At 40.4% G+C, this 17,039-nt stretch overlaps 1 protein-coding gene across 4 annotated transcripts in view; it reads left to right on the top strand.

Moving 5' to 3' along the window:
• The window catches only part of CTNNA1 (catenin alpha 1), a 152,898-nt gene that overhangs the window by 103,505 nt on the left and 32,354 nt on the right, over positions 1-17,039 (top strand). For all 4 annotated transcript variants that reach the window (XM_075900135.1, XM_075900137.1, XM_075900136.1 and 1 more), the window contains one exon: positions 9,594-9,686. In XM_075900135.1, coding sequence (XP_075756250.1) covers positions 9,594-9,686 — 93 coding nt within the window. The remainder of the gene's footprint in view (positions 1-9,593; positions 9,687-17,039) is intronic.

Here is a 17,039-nt window from a genome sequence, read left to right as displayed (position 1 = left end):
ACTGTAATTTGAGGGCTGTTTGTGGATTGCCTCACTTAGTCCTATAATTCTGAATAGCATTCCTCAGATGACTTCCAAAATTACTGTTAGCTCATAAAATTAGCTGTCTTTTATTCTGCAGTATAATGGAATTAATTAATTTTTCTTTTTTGTATTATCAAAATGTTAGGTTGAGAACAGGTATATTAAGGTGATTTAAAAGTCGGTCAGCAATTAAGTTGAATTATAAATTCTAACATCCCTAACTAAAATTGTAAGAGGTTAAATCTTTGCTCCTTGTCTTCAAGAATGGTTTTGACAGTCAAACTTACAGTAAGGGTGGATTGATTTAAAACATCAATTTTAATCATGATTTAAATCAGCAAGCAAGAAACCCTAATTTAAGCAATCATTTTAATCATGTTTTGCATTTGTACTTTTTAGTTATTTTCCTAAAGAAAAGTTGTTTTTTCCTTGGTAACCAATAAAACATGTTGATTTGCAGCTAAATATATCCTTTACATTAAATTTGATTCATTTCTAATGAGGAAATGCTATTCATATTTAAACAGTTGTATAGCTTAGCTTATATATATTCAGATTAGCTTTTCTTTTTTACTTTTTGTTTAATTTCCATTTGAATGAAGTTTAAGTTCAGAATGCACAAAAATAGTACTTTTATTTTTCTGTTAATTAAAACCACATTTAAAACTGATTTATTAAATGAAGTGTAGTAGTGAATCGAACTGATTGTTTCTGGGTCAGCATGTCCTTCAGGATTTTGAAACTAGTAAATCACATCCACACAAGTTGTATTCATAGATTACAAGAAAAAAACAAACTTTGCTTTTTCAACTTTGTTGGCACAAAATGAGCTCAGTCTAGCTAGAGACATAAAGGATAACAAGGGAAAATTCTACAAATATATTGGAAGCAAGAGGAAAGACCAGGGACTGGGTCCATCCCTCAATGAAGAGGGAGAAACAATGGTCAATGAGCTGTGTTATCAAAAAATCTTTGAAACACAAAATCCTTATCTGAGTTCAAAGATAAGTTTGTTAGAGGAAAAAATGATTGAGGATGAAGAAAAGGGCGAGATCTACAACTCAAGAATCTTTATTTGTATTTCCCAGGTTAGAGAGCAAAATATAAAGTCTGTATTCAACCATATAGAAGGCAAAGTACATTTTCCTTAAACTAATTTAAGTGTGAATAGTCCAAATAGCAATTAAACATGTACAGTAAATGATCAATATTACTTCAAAAATCTGATGCGTCTTCCAGACCTAGCTAACCTCCCTCAGCCAGCTAATTATAATCAGCTAATCTTTACATATTAAATGCATCTAATATCTCTAGAAAGCTCTCTTTGAACAACTTTATAATTGCAAGTAAAATAGAATCACCAAAGCTCTATGTTCTGGTATTTCTCAGCAAAACGAGATCTAAAAACTCAGTACTGTGTACACAAACAAAACCAATCCTTTTTATAGTACAGACTGTGTAGCATCTTTTCCATTGCATTTGAACACCACACAATCATCTATGATAGTAAAATTCCAAAAAATCCTGGTGTATGAAGGATAGTGAACACTTTCAGTACCTAATTCATGCTTTTAAGGTGGCAGAGGGAAAAGGAAAAACTGGGCACAGGCAAAGAATATACATATTAAGCTGAAGTCTGAAAAGAAATGGAGACTACAGTGGAGGAAGAGAAGCAGTCTGAGCTGGATCAAGCTAATGGAGAGTTTAAGTCAAATTGATGATACATTTTTGAACTGTTTTTGAGATGAATGGGCAGTTGGTTATGTGTTGAATATTCTGTTGAGTCACTGGTCTTAGAAGCTCCATAAGGAAAGGGCAGTAGTAAAGATAAATAGCGATAAACCTCAATTAATATGTCAGCAGAGCAGAATCACAGTATTGTTGTGTATGAGGATTGTTTTGAGGTGGCAACTAGTAGATTTACAAAATGCAAGGTTTCAGGCCAAAGGAGGGTGCCACGATTATGGATAGTGGAGGCAAATGGGAATTAGAGGAGCTGTAATAAGTAGAGAGGTGGAAAGCAGGTAAATCTAAATTACTTTCTACTGTAGGTGTATCAGTTTTTTTCATCCCAACAGCATTTAATTTGAATAGCTTTTTTGTGTAGTTCATGTATGGATACCTCTGTTCTAGCATTTTAATTCTTAATGTGTAAGTTACAAACAATAACTTAATGCAGTTGGCGAGTTCCTGAATTTTAATCTTATTAATCACTTACAGCATTGGAATTGAGACAAGTAATGTCAACTGATTCATTTTGAGATGTTTGTAGAAGGAATTTCTTTCTCTAAGTAAATGCAGTTTACTTACAATGCCTACCAAATGTAATGTGAGGCAGGTGTGTTCTGCATCACTGAAAATTGGGCCGATTAGGTAGGTAACTATAGGCACTGTATTTGAAATTTTTGGCTAAAGTCCACAAAATCTTTGCGCATTGCTTATAGTTGGGAAGAGAATTCTGGTATCCAGTTCACCTGCTCTAGTAGTCACAACATGTAGACATGGATTTTGTTGGTGAAAGTGATGTATGAAAGACTGCCTCTAGTAAAATACATAGGGCTTTTTAAATTATTGTATGTTATTCTCCATAGAGTATGAAGTGTCCTAAATTTCAATAACCAGGCCCATATGCCATAGAAATGTTAAGCTGTGGAGTGGGCAGTAATGGCAGTGGGAGAGATGATACAGACCTGCCAAGCACAAGTAGCAGGCCTGAGGTTCCAATGCAAGGAATGACTCAAATGTTAATTTAGGACAACCAGGTGAGCTTGTAGCCAAGGCTTTGTCTACACATTTAAGTTTAAAGTGTGTTAAGCGCTGCTGCAACAGCAGCAGTGTGCTCGCAGTAAGAGAGCTGGGAGAGAGTTCTGCTCTTGGTAAAACACCACCACGAGGGGAATAGTGAACTGCTTTGGGAGCCTGTTTACACTGGCATTTCGTGGCGCTGTTACTTGCTGCACTTGGTGTGTGTATTTTTCCATAGTGCAGTAACTTGCCAGTGTAGACAAACCCTAAGGCTAGGTCAGGTAGGTAAATGATGGCTCTCTCACCTGTCTGTAGACAGAAAAGATGGCAGCATTTTTAATCTTCGTGACTGACTTGCACTTTGGCCCACTCTTTTGAAATGTATGGTATATAGAGTTCCTGGCATAGCTGAAGTAGACTCAAGTGTTAGAGGGCCAGAAAGACCACTGTAAACACACAAACAGAAGTGTGTGTGTACTGACGCACTTTGACCACTCAAAACAAGTGAAAGTAGAAGTAATTTTCTTTTGACAGAAAATTTGTAGAGCACAGTTGTGATCTGAAATGAAATACTGCTTTCTGTACTGGCTCCCAAGTCCAGTTCATTTTCTTATAGCCAAAATGTTTGTGTATTGACCTATTACTCTATGAAGGTTCATACAATGCTAATGACTGTACTGATTGTTTTTCAGTAGTGCATTAAGGCAGGATGACTGAACATCTCACGTCTTCTATCATCCGCTCCTCGGGAGAAGAATTGCAATGTCTCCTTTGTGTTGGATTTTGGGTTTAAGTAGATATCACTATTTATTAGAGAAAGTAAGGTCAAAGAAATGCAGCTTGCACTTCAAGTGGAAGGAACTGGCTTGTGATGGTGCTTAGTTTCTGTGGGTGTTGATTCCATAATATGGGACTGGCCCCCAAGAGAATCACATGTCCTACACAGATGAGCGGTGTTGTAGAGAGTTCCGTTGTGCCAGAGAGCGGTGGTGGGTGGGCAGTTTTCGTACTGGAGTTTAGGCAGCAGTTAACGTGTCCTGGACCCAGTCCATGGGTTTAAAGCCATTTATGGACTTAACCCTCATGAATTTATCTAGTTCTGTTAAACCCTGTTATAGTCCTAGCCTTCACAGCCTCCTCAGGCAAGGAGTTCCACAGATTGACTATGCGCTGTGTGAAGAAGAATTACCTTTTATTTGTTTTAAACCTGCTGCCCACTAGTTTCATTTGTGGCCCCTAGTTCTTGTATTATGGGAACAAAAGTTCTTCACAGTCTTGCATTGGTCTTAACTACCTTGAGCAGTTTAGTGTCATCTGCAAACTTTGCCACCTCACCGTTTACCCCTTTCTCCAGATCATTTATTAATAAGTTAAATGGGACCGGTCCTAGGAGTGACCCTTGGGGAACACCACTAGTTGCCCTTCTCCATTCTGAAAATTTACCATTCATTCCTACCCTTTGTTTCCTGTCTTTTAACCAGTTCTCAGTCCATGAAAGGATCTTCACTCTTATCCCATGACAACTTAATTTACGTAAGAGCCTTTGGTGAGGGACCTTGTCAAAGGCTTTCTGGAAATCTAAGTATACTCTATCTTCTGGATTCCCCTTGACCCCTTCAAAGAACTCTAATAGATTAGTAAGACATGATTTCCCTTTACAGAAACCATGTTGACTTTTGCCCAATAAATTATGTTCTTCCACGTGTCTGACAATTTTATTCTTTACTATAGTTTCAACTAATTTGCCTGGTACTGATGTTAGACTTACTGGTTTGCAATTGCCGGGATCGCCTCTAGAGCCCTTTTTAAAATTTTGGCGTTACATTAGCTATCTTCCAGTCATTGGGTACAGAAGCTGATTTGGAGCATTATCTGGATTCCTCAGACACAGTATCTCCTGATCAATGGTGTTAAATGCCACGGAGAGGTCCGAGAGGATGAGAATGAATATCTGCCCCTCTGTCAGTTGATCGTTTTAGTGGTGCTCACAGATGTTTCATCTCCAAGTCCTGGCTTGAATCAGGATTGTGCTAGGTCTAGAATGTTAGTTTTAATAGGTATGTTTATAGTTGGCCTGTGTCCAGCTTCTCTGAGTGTGCTGAGGAATGGGGAGACTTGATGAGGCATGGTGGTTGGCTAGAATAGATATGTGGTCTTTTCTAGTTGATTGGGCTCTTGCATGCCGAAAATAGGGAAAGGGAAGATTCATTTTCTGAATGCTGTGCTGAGTTTGTCGCTCAGGAGCATCCCCACTCCATGACTTTCTCAAACCAGGAAGATCAGGGTCACATTCACTCACCCAGGAGTTCTAGACACTCTAAGGAATTTCAGCCTTAGACTTGTGAATGTACTGAAAGCTGGGGATGCCGATGGGCTATTGGTTGATGGGTATTGCATATCCATGGTATCTGAGAAGGCTTCCCAAATGCACATGATCTCAGCAAAGTTAGGATTTTGTTCTTTCATGTGGTGCACTGTTTGGATGCAGGTTTTGGACATTCAAGACTGCAGCAGTTTATCCCCAAAAGTAGCTACTTGGGACAGATTTTGGTGGTTTAAGTGGAAGCTGATAGGAAGGTTCTCTTGCCCTGTAGTCTGCGTAAGATTTGAGGATGAAATAGAGCACTCCTCTCTGTATTAGCGTCTGTTTTGCTGAAAGTGTACTAGCTTTTGTCCCTCTTTAATTGATGCAGGGTGTCAGAAAGCCAAGATTTATGAGGGTAATGGGGAGGAACAGTAGACCGTTGGGGTTCGGCATGCTGATGGCCAATTTTGGCCATGCAATAATGATGATTGTCCATGTTCTCAGTTCCTTGTCCTGTGGTTATAGTGCTATTATTTTAGTAGGGTGAATTTGTTGAAATCAATGAATCTTATATGGTTGAATTAGGATCACTGCTCTTCCCTTGGATCCATTGATCCTAGCTCAGGAGCTGAAAGGTTTCCAGCCCTAACTTTTTAAGGAAATTTCCTCACTCCATGGCTGCGTTTACATGATAGTTACACTCCACTGAAGAAAGAAATTGTCCTCCAGTATGGGGGAAGCTTATCAATGTGAGACACTGAGCTTCCACAGGAACTGGACCTACACTATGAAACTCATTACCCGAAGAAATAATTGGCACAAGCCTGGCTGTGTTCAGCGCTAAATGAAAAACTCTTCAACTTTTCTTTCCCTTGATAAATTCCCACACACAGAGACTGACTTATAAATGAGGAAAATTATCTCCTACAGGCATAGAACAATACATGGAGTTTTAATTTTAAATATAAGGAGGTGATTGAGTATTACAATGATAGGGGACATGTGAGTGCTCAGGTCTCTAATTTCATTGTTTTCCTGTTTTTTGCATTTTTGTCACCTGCCCAATTACATTTCTCTTTAAGGCAATCAAGTACCTTTTAAAACTCTCTCATTGTCTCCAACCTTTTGAAATCTGAAAACATTTTGCCTACCAATTTTTTCCCTTATAATTAAACTTAAAATTGCTCTTGTTTTTGCACTAGCGTAATGAAGTGAGAACAGCCTTAAGAATAGTACTTACTTTAGCTTTAGACCAGAGTTCCACTCAATGTACTTTGACGACATGCATTGGAAAGAAGTGGAGAAGGTGGCAAACTAAACTCATTGTTCCTTATACACATCTACTGATTACACAGGTAGTCCTGGAATATCAGTGTTTCCCTAAAAATGAATAGGTTTTAATTTAAAAACTTTTTGGTTGATGTAAATCTTAGAATTGTAGCTTATTCTGCAGCAACTTACTCCTGTATTGACTTTCTGCAGAGTGGTGATCCTTATTTAATTGGCCCTCTTGTAAAGTAGGGGATGCCTCATTTAAGGCACCATCTTAACTTTGCATACTCCAATGCCATTGTTAATGAATTTCAAAGTTAAAGATCTGAAGCACATTTAGAGTAGTCAGCTTTCTAGAAAATTCCAGCAAGCCTCTAGTTTTACTTTACCATCAGTGCGTTAATTCAGTGAGTAGCAGAGGTACGTTGAAGTGGCTCTATTTCTCCATTTTTGTCACTTGCACATCCGGTGGACTTGTCACTAGGGGTAAACTAAAGCTTATTCATCCAAACATTGGCAGCAACAGTTGTCAGCCTCAAGTCAGTCCTGCTTTTAGGGTATAAAGTCTCTTGGAAATGGTTACATACTCTAAAAACATTAGTGCTTTCACATTGCATCAAAAGATTTTTTAATTTGATCTGTCTGTACTAAGGATGTAAAAGACTAGTCGACTATCCGATAAGCATTTGCTTATCGGATAGTATATTGACTAGTCGATATCTGCCCTCCTCTTCTCTCCCCTCTCCCCCGGCTGTCTCAGAGAGGCAGCAAAGGGGGGAGCAGAGGTACTTCAAAGTGGCAGCGCTGCACAGTGGCACTGCCACTTTGAAACCCCAAGGCAGCATTTCAGAGGGGCAGCTGCTGTACAGCTGATCAGTGGATCAACTCTGCGGCGGGCTGCCCCTTTAAAATGCTACCTCTGTGCTTTTCAAAGGGGCAGATGTGGAGCCTGGGGTCAGCTGGGGACTCCCAGCTGATCCCAGGCTCTCCACAGCATTTCCCCAGAACCCCAGGTTCAGTCCCCAGCTGATCCCAGGTTCTGGGCAAATGCTGCGGGGAGCCCCTTTGAAAGGCGCAGAGGCAGCTGTTTCAAAGGGGAAGCCACAGCGCAGCTGAGATCAGCTGTGTGGTGGCTGCCCCTTTGAAACTTTGGACTCCCCAGATGATTCTGGGCTCCCACATGACAGTCCACTGACGATTTACCCTGTCACTTAGGCTCAGTTTTAAAATACAGGTTGCACCTCCCTAACCCAGGACTCTCATCTGGCAACATCTGTGGTCTGGCAGGACCATGGATGTTGCTGAATGAGAGCCCCAGGCCATGGGGCCAGCAGCTGAAAGACCTGTGAAAGGCAAGGCTGATGGTAGCAGGGCCAAAGCCTCAGCAAATGGGCTGTGATGGCGGGGCAGGAGCAGCCCGTGTGTGCTGGCCTGGCAATTGGGACAGAGCCGTGGCAGTCTGACTGGTGCCGTATCAGTTAAGACAGTGGGACCAGAGCAGCCGTGTCGCCCAGCCTGCAGAAGGGCCGAAGGAACCGGAGGCAGGGAGGCACAGCAGGCTGAGGGGGGCAATGACAGAGGACCTTCCCTGGTCCAGCAAATTCCCTGAACAGGGACCACTCGTCCCAAGTGTGCTGGGCCAGTGAGGTCCAACTTGTATTTGTTTTCTATGAAAAATAAGTGACCTAAATAAAGGCTACGTGAACATACCAGTGATATTTCTAAAAGCTGATAGAAAATAGGTGGGCAGGCTTAATGGTAGGATCAGCACACCTGGTGACAGTCTCAAGGGGAACGTCTGTGTTCCAACCGGTCACATTCTTCAGGTAAGTATCTGTTGTCCCTGCCCCAGGAATGTTTTTTCCATATACAGTAAAGACTGTGATAAAAGAAGTGAAAGAGAGGCATTGAAAAGAGGGGAATATCCGCATATAGTTTTATGTTATCTTTGTTATATTATGTATGTATAAGTAGTGTATTTCAATTAAATAGGTGTTTATAACTACCCCACATTTTCTCTAAAATTGTGTTTGGTTAGATATTTGCTACATCTGCTGGCTCTACTGAGCATAACAAAGTATCTCCTTTGAGATTCCGTCATTACTTTGGGCAGATGCCTTTTGCCATTTCTGGTAGGATGGTACATAGTGTTATCTTAGCTTCATTGCCTTCGTGCTAGGTTTACGTCTTTCTGTGTTCAAGTGTAACTGTATTGGATCTCAAAATAACAAACTTGTCATTTACCCATCAAATAAGAAACATTACTCAATTTCAGGTTTCCCCCCTTGGTTGCAGCTCCAATATGCAGAATATCTTCAGTTGCTTTAAAATCAATTCTGTGCTCCTCTGCTCCTACCCAAAGGTTTGGTTTCAAGATGGCCCAGTTAGAGAAACTGTCAGGGTTTAGGCTAAAAATGTGATCTACTGTTTTAGCATTGCAAGATTCCATGCAAATATTGGAATAGTAGGGGTGCTCTTGAACTCTATCTGCACCATAAATACTGTCTTGCATGGATCCTGTAACTCCCATCAGTGTTTTCTCTGCACCATGGTGGTGGAGGACTTTCTCCACATAATGCAGTTTTAAGAGCAGTCAAATTGTTAGTCTAAAGACCTGAGATGCTTCTTATGTGAAAACTTAGCTATTTTTGCCTAAGTAGTTAAGGTATTTTCCATGCAAGAGTACTCTTTTTAAAAAGTAGATGAAACTTCATTGGACTTCTGCAGTTATGTACTAAATATGTATGTTAGATCAGCAAATATTTTAGCTTTGTATACTCTAGGATCTTTATGTGGAGATCATGTAGTGATTGTTGAGGAAGAGGGCTTAGGGTACAGTAAAAAGCCCTACAAGGCTTCCCCCTCAAATGGTCAGTGATTTGTCCATCCCTACATTTTTAAAACAAAAGAGTTGGCTTACAGCTTTTTCATTATCATAGTTTATAAGTAGGAATGGGCATTTAACTGTGACTTCAAGTGTCACTAATGGTGCCCTTGTGGCAATCTCTCAATTGAGTAAATGGTAATAACAGCCCTTTTTTTTATTTGAATGACTATTTTATGATCTGCTGGCTTGTGACGGAAAAAAAAGTCGCTGGTGATTGCAAGTTTGTATTAGATTGTGTTGTAAGAATGAAGAGCATTTCTTGAAGGCTTCCTAATCACAGAACAAAGAGAGGTTGCAACTTTTTGCATGTTATAACATACAAAAACTGTTTTTCTAAAAAGGTTTTCCTCTCCAATATAGGTTGCCAACTTGGCCTGTTCCATCTCAAACAATGAAGAAGGTGTGAAGCTAGTTCGCATGTCAGCAAGCCAGCTTGAAGCTCTCTGTCCTCAGGTAAGTTGCAAGCTCAAGTCCTTCAAGGTTGTACATGGGAAGAAGTGGAAGTGGACTGGGTATTTGAAATAGAACATTTGGGATAGGAACTTCACTAAAAACATGCCATTTAGACGAGCTGATCTGCCTTCTACAACATCTACAAGTACATATGTCTCGTGGGTCACGTATTATGTCCAGACAAACTGCAAGACAGTAAATAGTGAGGATACACAGCATCTGTGCATGTTCATGTTGCAAAAGGATGTGGTATGAAGAAAGTACAATTGCATCTATTGGAAACGAGGAGGTTTAAGATGGTCCATAATGCTAAATGCTTTACTGCTTGGGCAAGATCATTTTAAAGCAACTTAGGGAAGGGAAAAAATACTAGCTTAAAACCTTTCAAATAAGGTGATTTTAACCACAAGTTTGTTTCACTTTTTTTACTGCAACCAAGAAAGCAATGAAGCTCTAGGCTGTCTTTTATCACCTGTCTATCATGAATACCTATGACTAGGTAGTATGCATGAGCTAAAGACATTCCTTGCCCACAATCACGATGGCTTAAAGGAAGGCCGGTGACACATTCAGAGATCTGAAGTAAACAGTAAGCCTTTGCAAGAGAATAGGAAATAAATATTTTAAAATTATCCTGTTCAGACTTCACCTTCTGTGACAAGGTGTCTGTCTACTTCAGATGTTTTTTGTGTTTTTTACATAGGTTTCCTCTCTACTGTCCTCCCCATAGGAATTCAGGCCGCTGCTGCTCTGGGTTTCTTTAGTTTGTGTGAAATGAGTGAGAGTGAATGGGATATGAATGGTAGTACTTACTTTTATCATTCTTGGAAAACTAGCGAAGTTTAGTAAAATAAGCAAATACATGGGTCCTGATCAGTGTACAGACAGTTATGTCTTAGAAACAGATACCTTCTGGTGGGAGAATATAACAGGGTTATGTTGTCCCTTGTGAGACTGTTATTTAAGAACGGAAGAAGAGAAGAAAAACAGATTTCATCCAACACTAAAATTTACTTTGACCATTCTCACACATTTCCCTAATGGAGAATCATCAGTTTTGTTTCGTAATTAGTTATTTGTTAAAATGGGCAGACTAGGTCAGAGTTCTAGAACAGCTTCTAACTTTGTATCTCTAGTTGATAATAGATGCAACTAGACTAGGTAAAAATTCCTCTGTCTACATATTGTAAAATGTACTGAGCCAAAGAGCTCTGCATGTAATTTTTTGAGCCTGTTGTAGCAAACAGATAATGTCACTGTTACAGTGCTAGCTGCACTTCTGTCCCCTTACAGTTCTGAGACTGGGTTCAGATGGTAGACCTCCTGCCTTTCACATGTGGTGCAGTGGAATTCTCCAGTTCTCCTACTCATAGACTAGACGCTGGGCGGCAATAGACCCTGCATATCTATTGCTTTTCCCTAGTGGGTTTGGCTGAATTCAGGACTGTTACCTTTGCAGGTCTGACCAGTGGAGTGCCATGATCAGACAGGCTTCTGAAAACCAAAGTTATTGTCCATTTTAAAATCCTTTTTCTCTAAATGCTTTCTTCCAACTCTTTACAATACTCTTGTGTGCATATATATCTGTGTTATCCAATGGCTTGCCTTCCCATGCTGGTAACCTAAGCAAGCCTAGCTACTTTGTACACCCGCACAGGTGCCTGCATATAAACCTGGTTCTCCAGAACAGCTACCCCCCTTGCTTTAGTTTCTTTTTAAAACCTGTGGCATTTGTGGGGGTGTGTTTTGGTTGGTTGTTTTTTTTTCCTCTGCATTCTGGGGCCTTGGTCTGTTCTAGTGCTGTCTCTTAACCCTCAAACGTTTGCAAAAAAGTGGCTTATCTTGAGCCATTCTTTCCTTGTTAGCCCCTGTTACACTGATATATTCATATTGAAGACAGCTTAAACAAGACCATTATAATCTTGCTTGGGAAAACTAGATTAAATGTATTCGATATCTCACGTGTATTAGAAACAGAGTTGATGACAAACCACAAATGCACATTTTTTGGCCTTGAAGTAGCTTTTGTGGAAGCCACAAACAATCTTTCAGCACGCAGTCCTGTTTCTCTCTCCTCCCTCCCAATTACAAAGCAGTTGTCAGGAAATTAATAGCAGCCTCGAGAGAGAGCACACTGCTATGCTGCATGTAAGGATGACCCAACTTGAGGATACCTTTAGAGTAATTGAGGAAGGTTGTTCTGAACTGTTGCATGGTGATGCTCTTAACAGTAGGTGCTATAATGGTCCTAAAACAAGAGCAGCAAAATGTCTCTTTGGATTACAGATCTTCTATTTTAATAGCATCCTCAGACAATGATAAGACTTATTCTTGGCCAGATAGCTTCTTACGCTCAGAACGTCCAACTAGCCCTCCAAATATCACTTTACAACATTATGTAAAGGGTGTAACTAAAAATCTAGTTTCTTTAGGAAAAGTTATGCTTCTGGATTCAGAATAATCAGATCAGTTTGCAGAACAGTTTATAAAATGTCATGCTCCATAAAGGATGGAGCAAATTCAATACTTTGATAGTTTAGGAAGAGTGAATTTTTAAAGGCAGAGCTATGACTGGAAGGCTGAAATCTGAGTATATAGTAAGCTTAAGGTATTTCCTGGCAACAGTAGTTTGGCAATGTAATGACCATTTTGAGCATCTGGAGTTGCTGTTTAAAAAGTTGCTTCTTGTAGAATTCCAGACGGATGCAGTCAGATTCATACGAACAATTGTTTAATCATAGTAGCTGTGTATTGATTAGTTGAAATGTGTCAGTCTCCTGCTACAGACTTGCCTTTCTAAATAAATTCAATAGATATGATGAAACAAAAGCCACAGAGTGCAAAGGGCACGCCCACCCTGTAGTATTTGATTGACAAACATGGCAAAATTGTGCACTCACTTACAGGGCATGCAGGAATGTCAGATGGGGCTCAGGCCAGATTCCACAGAAGACAGGAAGGGAGCACCACCCAACCCCACTCTGCCCCCAGCTCTGGCTCTCAGCCCTGGCTGCATCCCTGCCTCTGGTCCGTTGGCATGGACTGGTTCTGTTATGGATAAAGGGGAGTGAAGGGAATGTATGGGGACTGCTGGCGTAATGTATGGGGACAGAGGCTTTCAAGCCTGCAGTTTGGCTGCATTGAAAGCAAGAAGATAATTCACCTGGAAGCTTCTTTGCAGGAAGCTTTTTAGGCAGATTGGCAAAAATTGTCTTAATGACTTTTTAGTCATAGCTGTAGATTAACATGTTCTTTTCCAATGCATGAGTCTCCAGTTAGTTAATGCCTAATTGAAAGCCAGTTGAAAGTAGTTGCAATATTGAGAACTCTTTACTGGTTCAGGGAAAAATATTAGGAAAATCATACATTGGGTCAGCTGAAGTCCCCTGCTCTATACTCAAGTTTGCCAAAAATGTAATATAAATCTTTCATCTTTTACTCTGCATTAAAACTTAGCTGAGAGAGCTAATTTATATACAAAGAACGGAGCACTCCTTAGCACAAGAGGGTGGAAGGCCTGGTGAACAGTGTTACCTTTTTTTTGGAAAATTACCTTTTGAACTCTATTGAATATCCCATTTTGAGGATATTTGTTGCTGAAAGCCTTGTTAGTATGAGCGTGATTCTGACTTCTCAAGATGACCATCACAAAACTTTCATATACTTTGCCACATTCAAACAAGTGTGTGTGTGTGTGTGTGTGTGTGTGTGTGTGTGTGATATCTATATCTAGATAGTGGAAATAGACACATTCGTGATAAGTGTATAGTTGGGGGAGGAACTGAAGCCTTAGTCACAGAAATTACATTTGGTTTTAGACGCAATATATATTATCTGCAGAATATTATAAATATTCCTGTGAATAATCAGTCCCAGTTAGAAAGTTGTGTTTCTATTTGAAATGAATGAGACCAAAATGAAGTATAAGAAATGACAACTTGCTGTAAAAATGGGTATATTTTAAATGTAGTTGATCTGGGGTAAATGAATGGAAAGCTTTTCTTAATTTTCATTGTGTACATGTTAAACTTCAGACCACAGAACTGCTGTGTATTCTAAAGATACTTCTTGTTTAAAGGTTATAAAATTTCAGTGAGTTAAGACTTTGCAGCAACAAGCAAAACATTTACACTTCCTGTAGAACTAATCTCCAGGCGAGAAATGATAGGAGGGTTCCTGGATAAGGGCTGAATCAGCAGAACTCCAGTACGTAAACTTTTAAAAACTTAGAATTTGAGGTACAGAGAATGTATTTTGTAGTGTCAATAACTAACCCCACATATTCTGGGATTAATGTCCTGTGCTTTCTCCGAGCATTGAAATGGTTTCAAGCTTACTATTAAACAGAATGGCAAGCACATCCTCACACAACCGTTGCCTTGCTGATTTGAAGTTCAAAAGTCATTTTAGCTTGTTGATTTTAGTGACTTTACTCTTAAACAGTTGTACTAATCCTTGGGTTGATAAACCTCCTAATTCTTTCACTCCCCCATATCTTTGCAAGTTCTTCCACCCCCTCTCTATTGATATTGATATTGCTAGCTTTCCTGTGACCTAATAAGTGTCCAGAATAGGGATGTGAAGGACTAATCAACAGGGTAGTCGACCAGTTCTCCTCCCGCCCCCCCTTGCTATCAGAGGCAGCAAGGGGGGGAAAGATAAGCTGACCTGGAGTCAGTGAGGGAGTCAATTAGTCAGATGTTTAACATCCTTTGTAGAGGAAGCTAATAGGGGAACTTTACCTTGCATGGCTCTTGAAACAAAGAATTTTAGTGCTACTTGGCAGTATTCTGATGGGATGCTTTCACTTAGCAGCTGAACATTGACTGCTATTGCTTCACTTATGTTTGGAAAAAGACTTGAATAGACCCAAGTAAAGCTCAGCTGCAAACTGTTGTGTTGGCTTTTCACAAGCCAACTCCACAGGGAAGTCTTAGAACATGGGTTCCCAAACTGGGGGGGTTGCCCCCCTGGGGGGTATGAAGAAATTCCAGGGGTATGTGGTGACTTAGCCTCCACCCCTCCTCCCCCTGGTCAATTCCCTCTCCCCAAGTTTTGCTGCTATTTTTGTCCATCTTTCCCCCCCCCCCTTTTTTTTGCTTAAGTTTTGCTGCTATTTTGGGGGGGACGACAAGGATTTCTCAATCAAAAAAGGGGCATGATGCTGAAAAGTTTGGGAACCACTGCCTTAGAACTTAACTTCATTTACAAGTTTGATTCCTGTATCAGGAGTCTGAATAAAGACATTGGCTGGATGACCCACTACATTTCACAGGAAAAAACCAAACAATCTGTACTTAAGAACAATCAATACCTTCTCTATCAACTTCATGTAACACAGACACTCTGATTTACTATTTCTTCCCCCTCCCCTTTCTTCTCTTCTCTTTTCCCTCCCTCTCATCACGTATAGATTTAGAAACTGGATCTTTAATAGCTACATTTGTCTGAAGAAGTAGGTTGTGCCCATGAAAGCTCATGATACCATCTACTTGTTTTGTTAGTCTGTAACTAGAAAAACTTAAACAATGAACAGTCTTGAGCACCTTAGATACTAACTTGGCTACCCCTCTGAAACTTGTTAGCTGAATGTTAATCATGTGAATTGAAATTTTATAAAACAAGTGTCTGGCTATATTTTCCCCAGGTTGTCAGTTTTTGCCAGCAGAAAGCCTGCTGGAGGAAGCCCGTGGCCAGAAAATTCACTAGGAATGGAAAACACTTGTGATCACCCCTGCTGAGTTATTTGACACTGGGTAGAGAGGTGTCAGGAGCTCATTCTGCAAATTTCCTTACAGCCTCTGTAGGCAGGGATCTCAAGGAGCCCTGGTGGCATTAAAACTTCCCTAGTTCTGGGGAAACCCTGCGAGGACAGGAAACGACATCATCTGTCCCTCTGTGGGGGCAGTGTCAGTCCTGCATTAGTGCAAAGGGGCCTGCCTGGCCTAATTTGCACCTCCTTGTACAGAGTTGAACGAATCCGGCCGAGAACTAATTCCTGAGTAAAGTGATGCTTTAAAGTAAATTGGCCCTTTTATCATGTTAAAAACATCTTGTTTTTAATAACTGTTCCACATCCTTACATTCATATTTCTGAAATACTTGAAAAGCAACTAATTGCTTATAGATCTCTGATGGAACAGATGGTAACATATGCTGATCGCACCCACTGACACAGCATATAAAGAATATTGGTGTGAAAAATCCCATGCAGAAGCTGGCAAACCCTAAACAGCTTTAAAACTGCAATGGTTTTCAAAATCACATGCACCCTGCTGCAGGTTTTTCAGCTGTCCCTCTGCCCATGGTGGTATCTCCAGTCCATTGATGGCCCCTTCTGGGGAAGGAGGCTTCCACTACACTGTCAGACGTTGTACCCAAGCGACACCTGCTCTTTTCTCCTTCCCTTTGCAAGACTATTTCATCTCCTCAAAAGGCAGCAGCCAGATGCCTCACCTACCCATTCAAATGCCTAATTCAGGAGTCTTGGAGTATTTTATTGATACTTCTGTAGAAATAGAGATGGTAAAGTAAAAGCTCAATATAAAAATAAGTCTACCATGATGCTAACTAAACTGATAACATAGCATTTGATTAATTTGGGTGCAAAATGCACAAGTCGCTGAGGACCGATTTCAGCGGGGTAGCTGTATTAGTATGTTTCAGTGAAAACAACAAGGAGTCCTCTGGTGCTTGACAAAAGGTTCTCCAGCCCACAAAAGTTTATGCCCAAATAAATGTGTTAGCCTTTAAGGTGCCACAGGACTCCTTGTTTCTACTATCAGGTTCTTTGACTCAGAATCTCCTTGAAATTTGTTAAAGGAAATTGTTGCATATCTAGAGACCTAAAGACCTGATAGCCCAGGTGGAATTTGTGCCCACAGGTTGGCAGCCACGTCGTGGGTGGAGATGGAATGTGCTTCGGTAAAAGACAATTGTTGGGTCCTGCATTAATGTTTGCCAAACCTTACAAGCTGCATTCCAGCTGAGAGAGTCATTGGCACAGAGCTTTTTCCTGGCAAGGCTTCCCCTGAAGCTCACATTAGTCCTGGAGTCAGCCTTTCAGTTTTCTTTGGGTGTTTTCCCTTTAATCTCAGACGCTGCTGGCTACTTTCCAAGGACAAGGCTTCATAGCCGTACCTGCTTGTAGGAAAGAGAATCTTACTCATCAACTTTTGAGGCCCCTTCACTGACTCCGCCCTTCTTTTTTTGTGGGGCGTAGGTGGAAAACCAAAATTCATTATGCTTCCAGTAGGACTCGCTGCCCCTTCTGAAGGGTATTGGTAGAGTTCATTCTTAGTGTTCAATTCTGTCAGTGCTAATATGTTAGGAATTGTAGCTTTTGAGCAAATG

Source organism: Pelodiscus sinensis, chromosome 17 (assembly GCF_049634645.1).
Source record: "Pelodiscus sinensis isolate JC-2024 chromosome 17, ASM4963464v1, whole genome shotgun sequence".
NCBI classification, from domain to species: Eukaryota; Metazoa; Chordata; order Testudines; family Trionychidae; genus Pelodiscus; species Pelodiscus sinensis.
The sequence above is the reverse complement of the archived record's forward strand: the minus strand, read 5'-3'. Positions and strand labels throughout refer to the sequence as shown.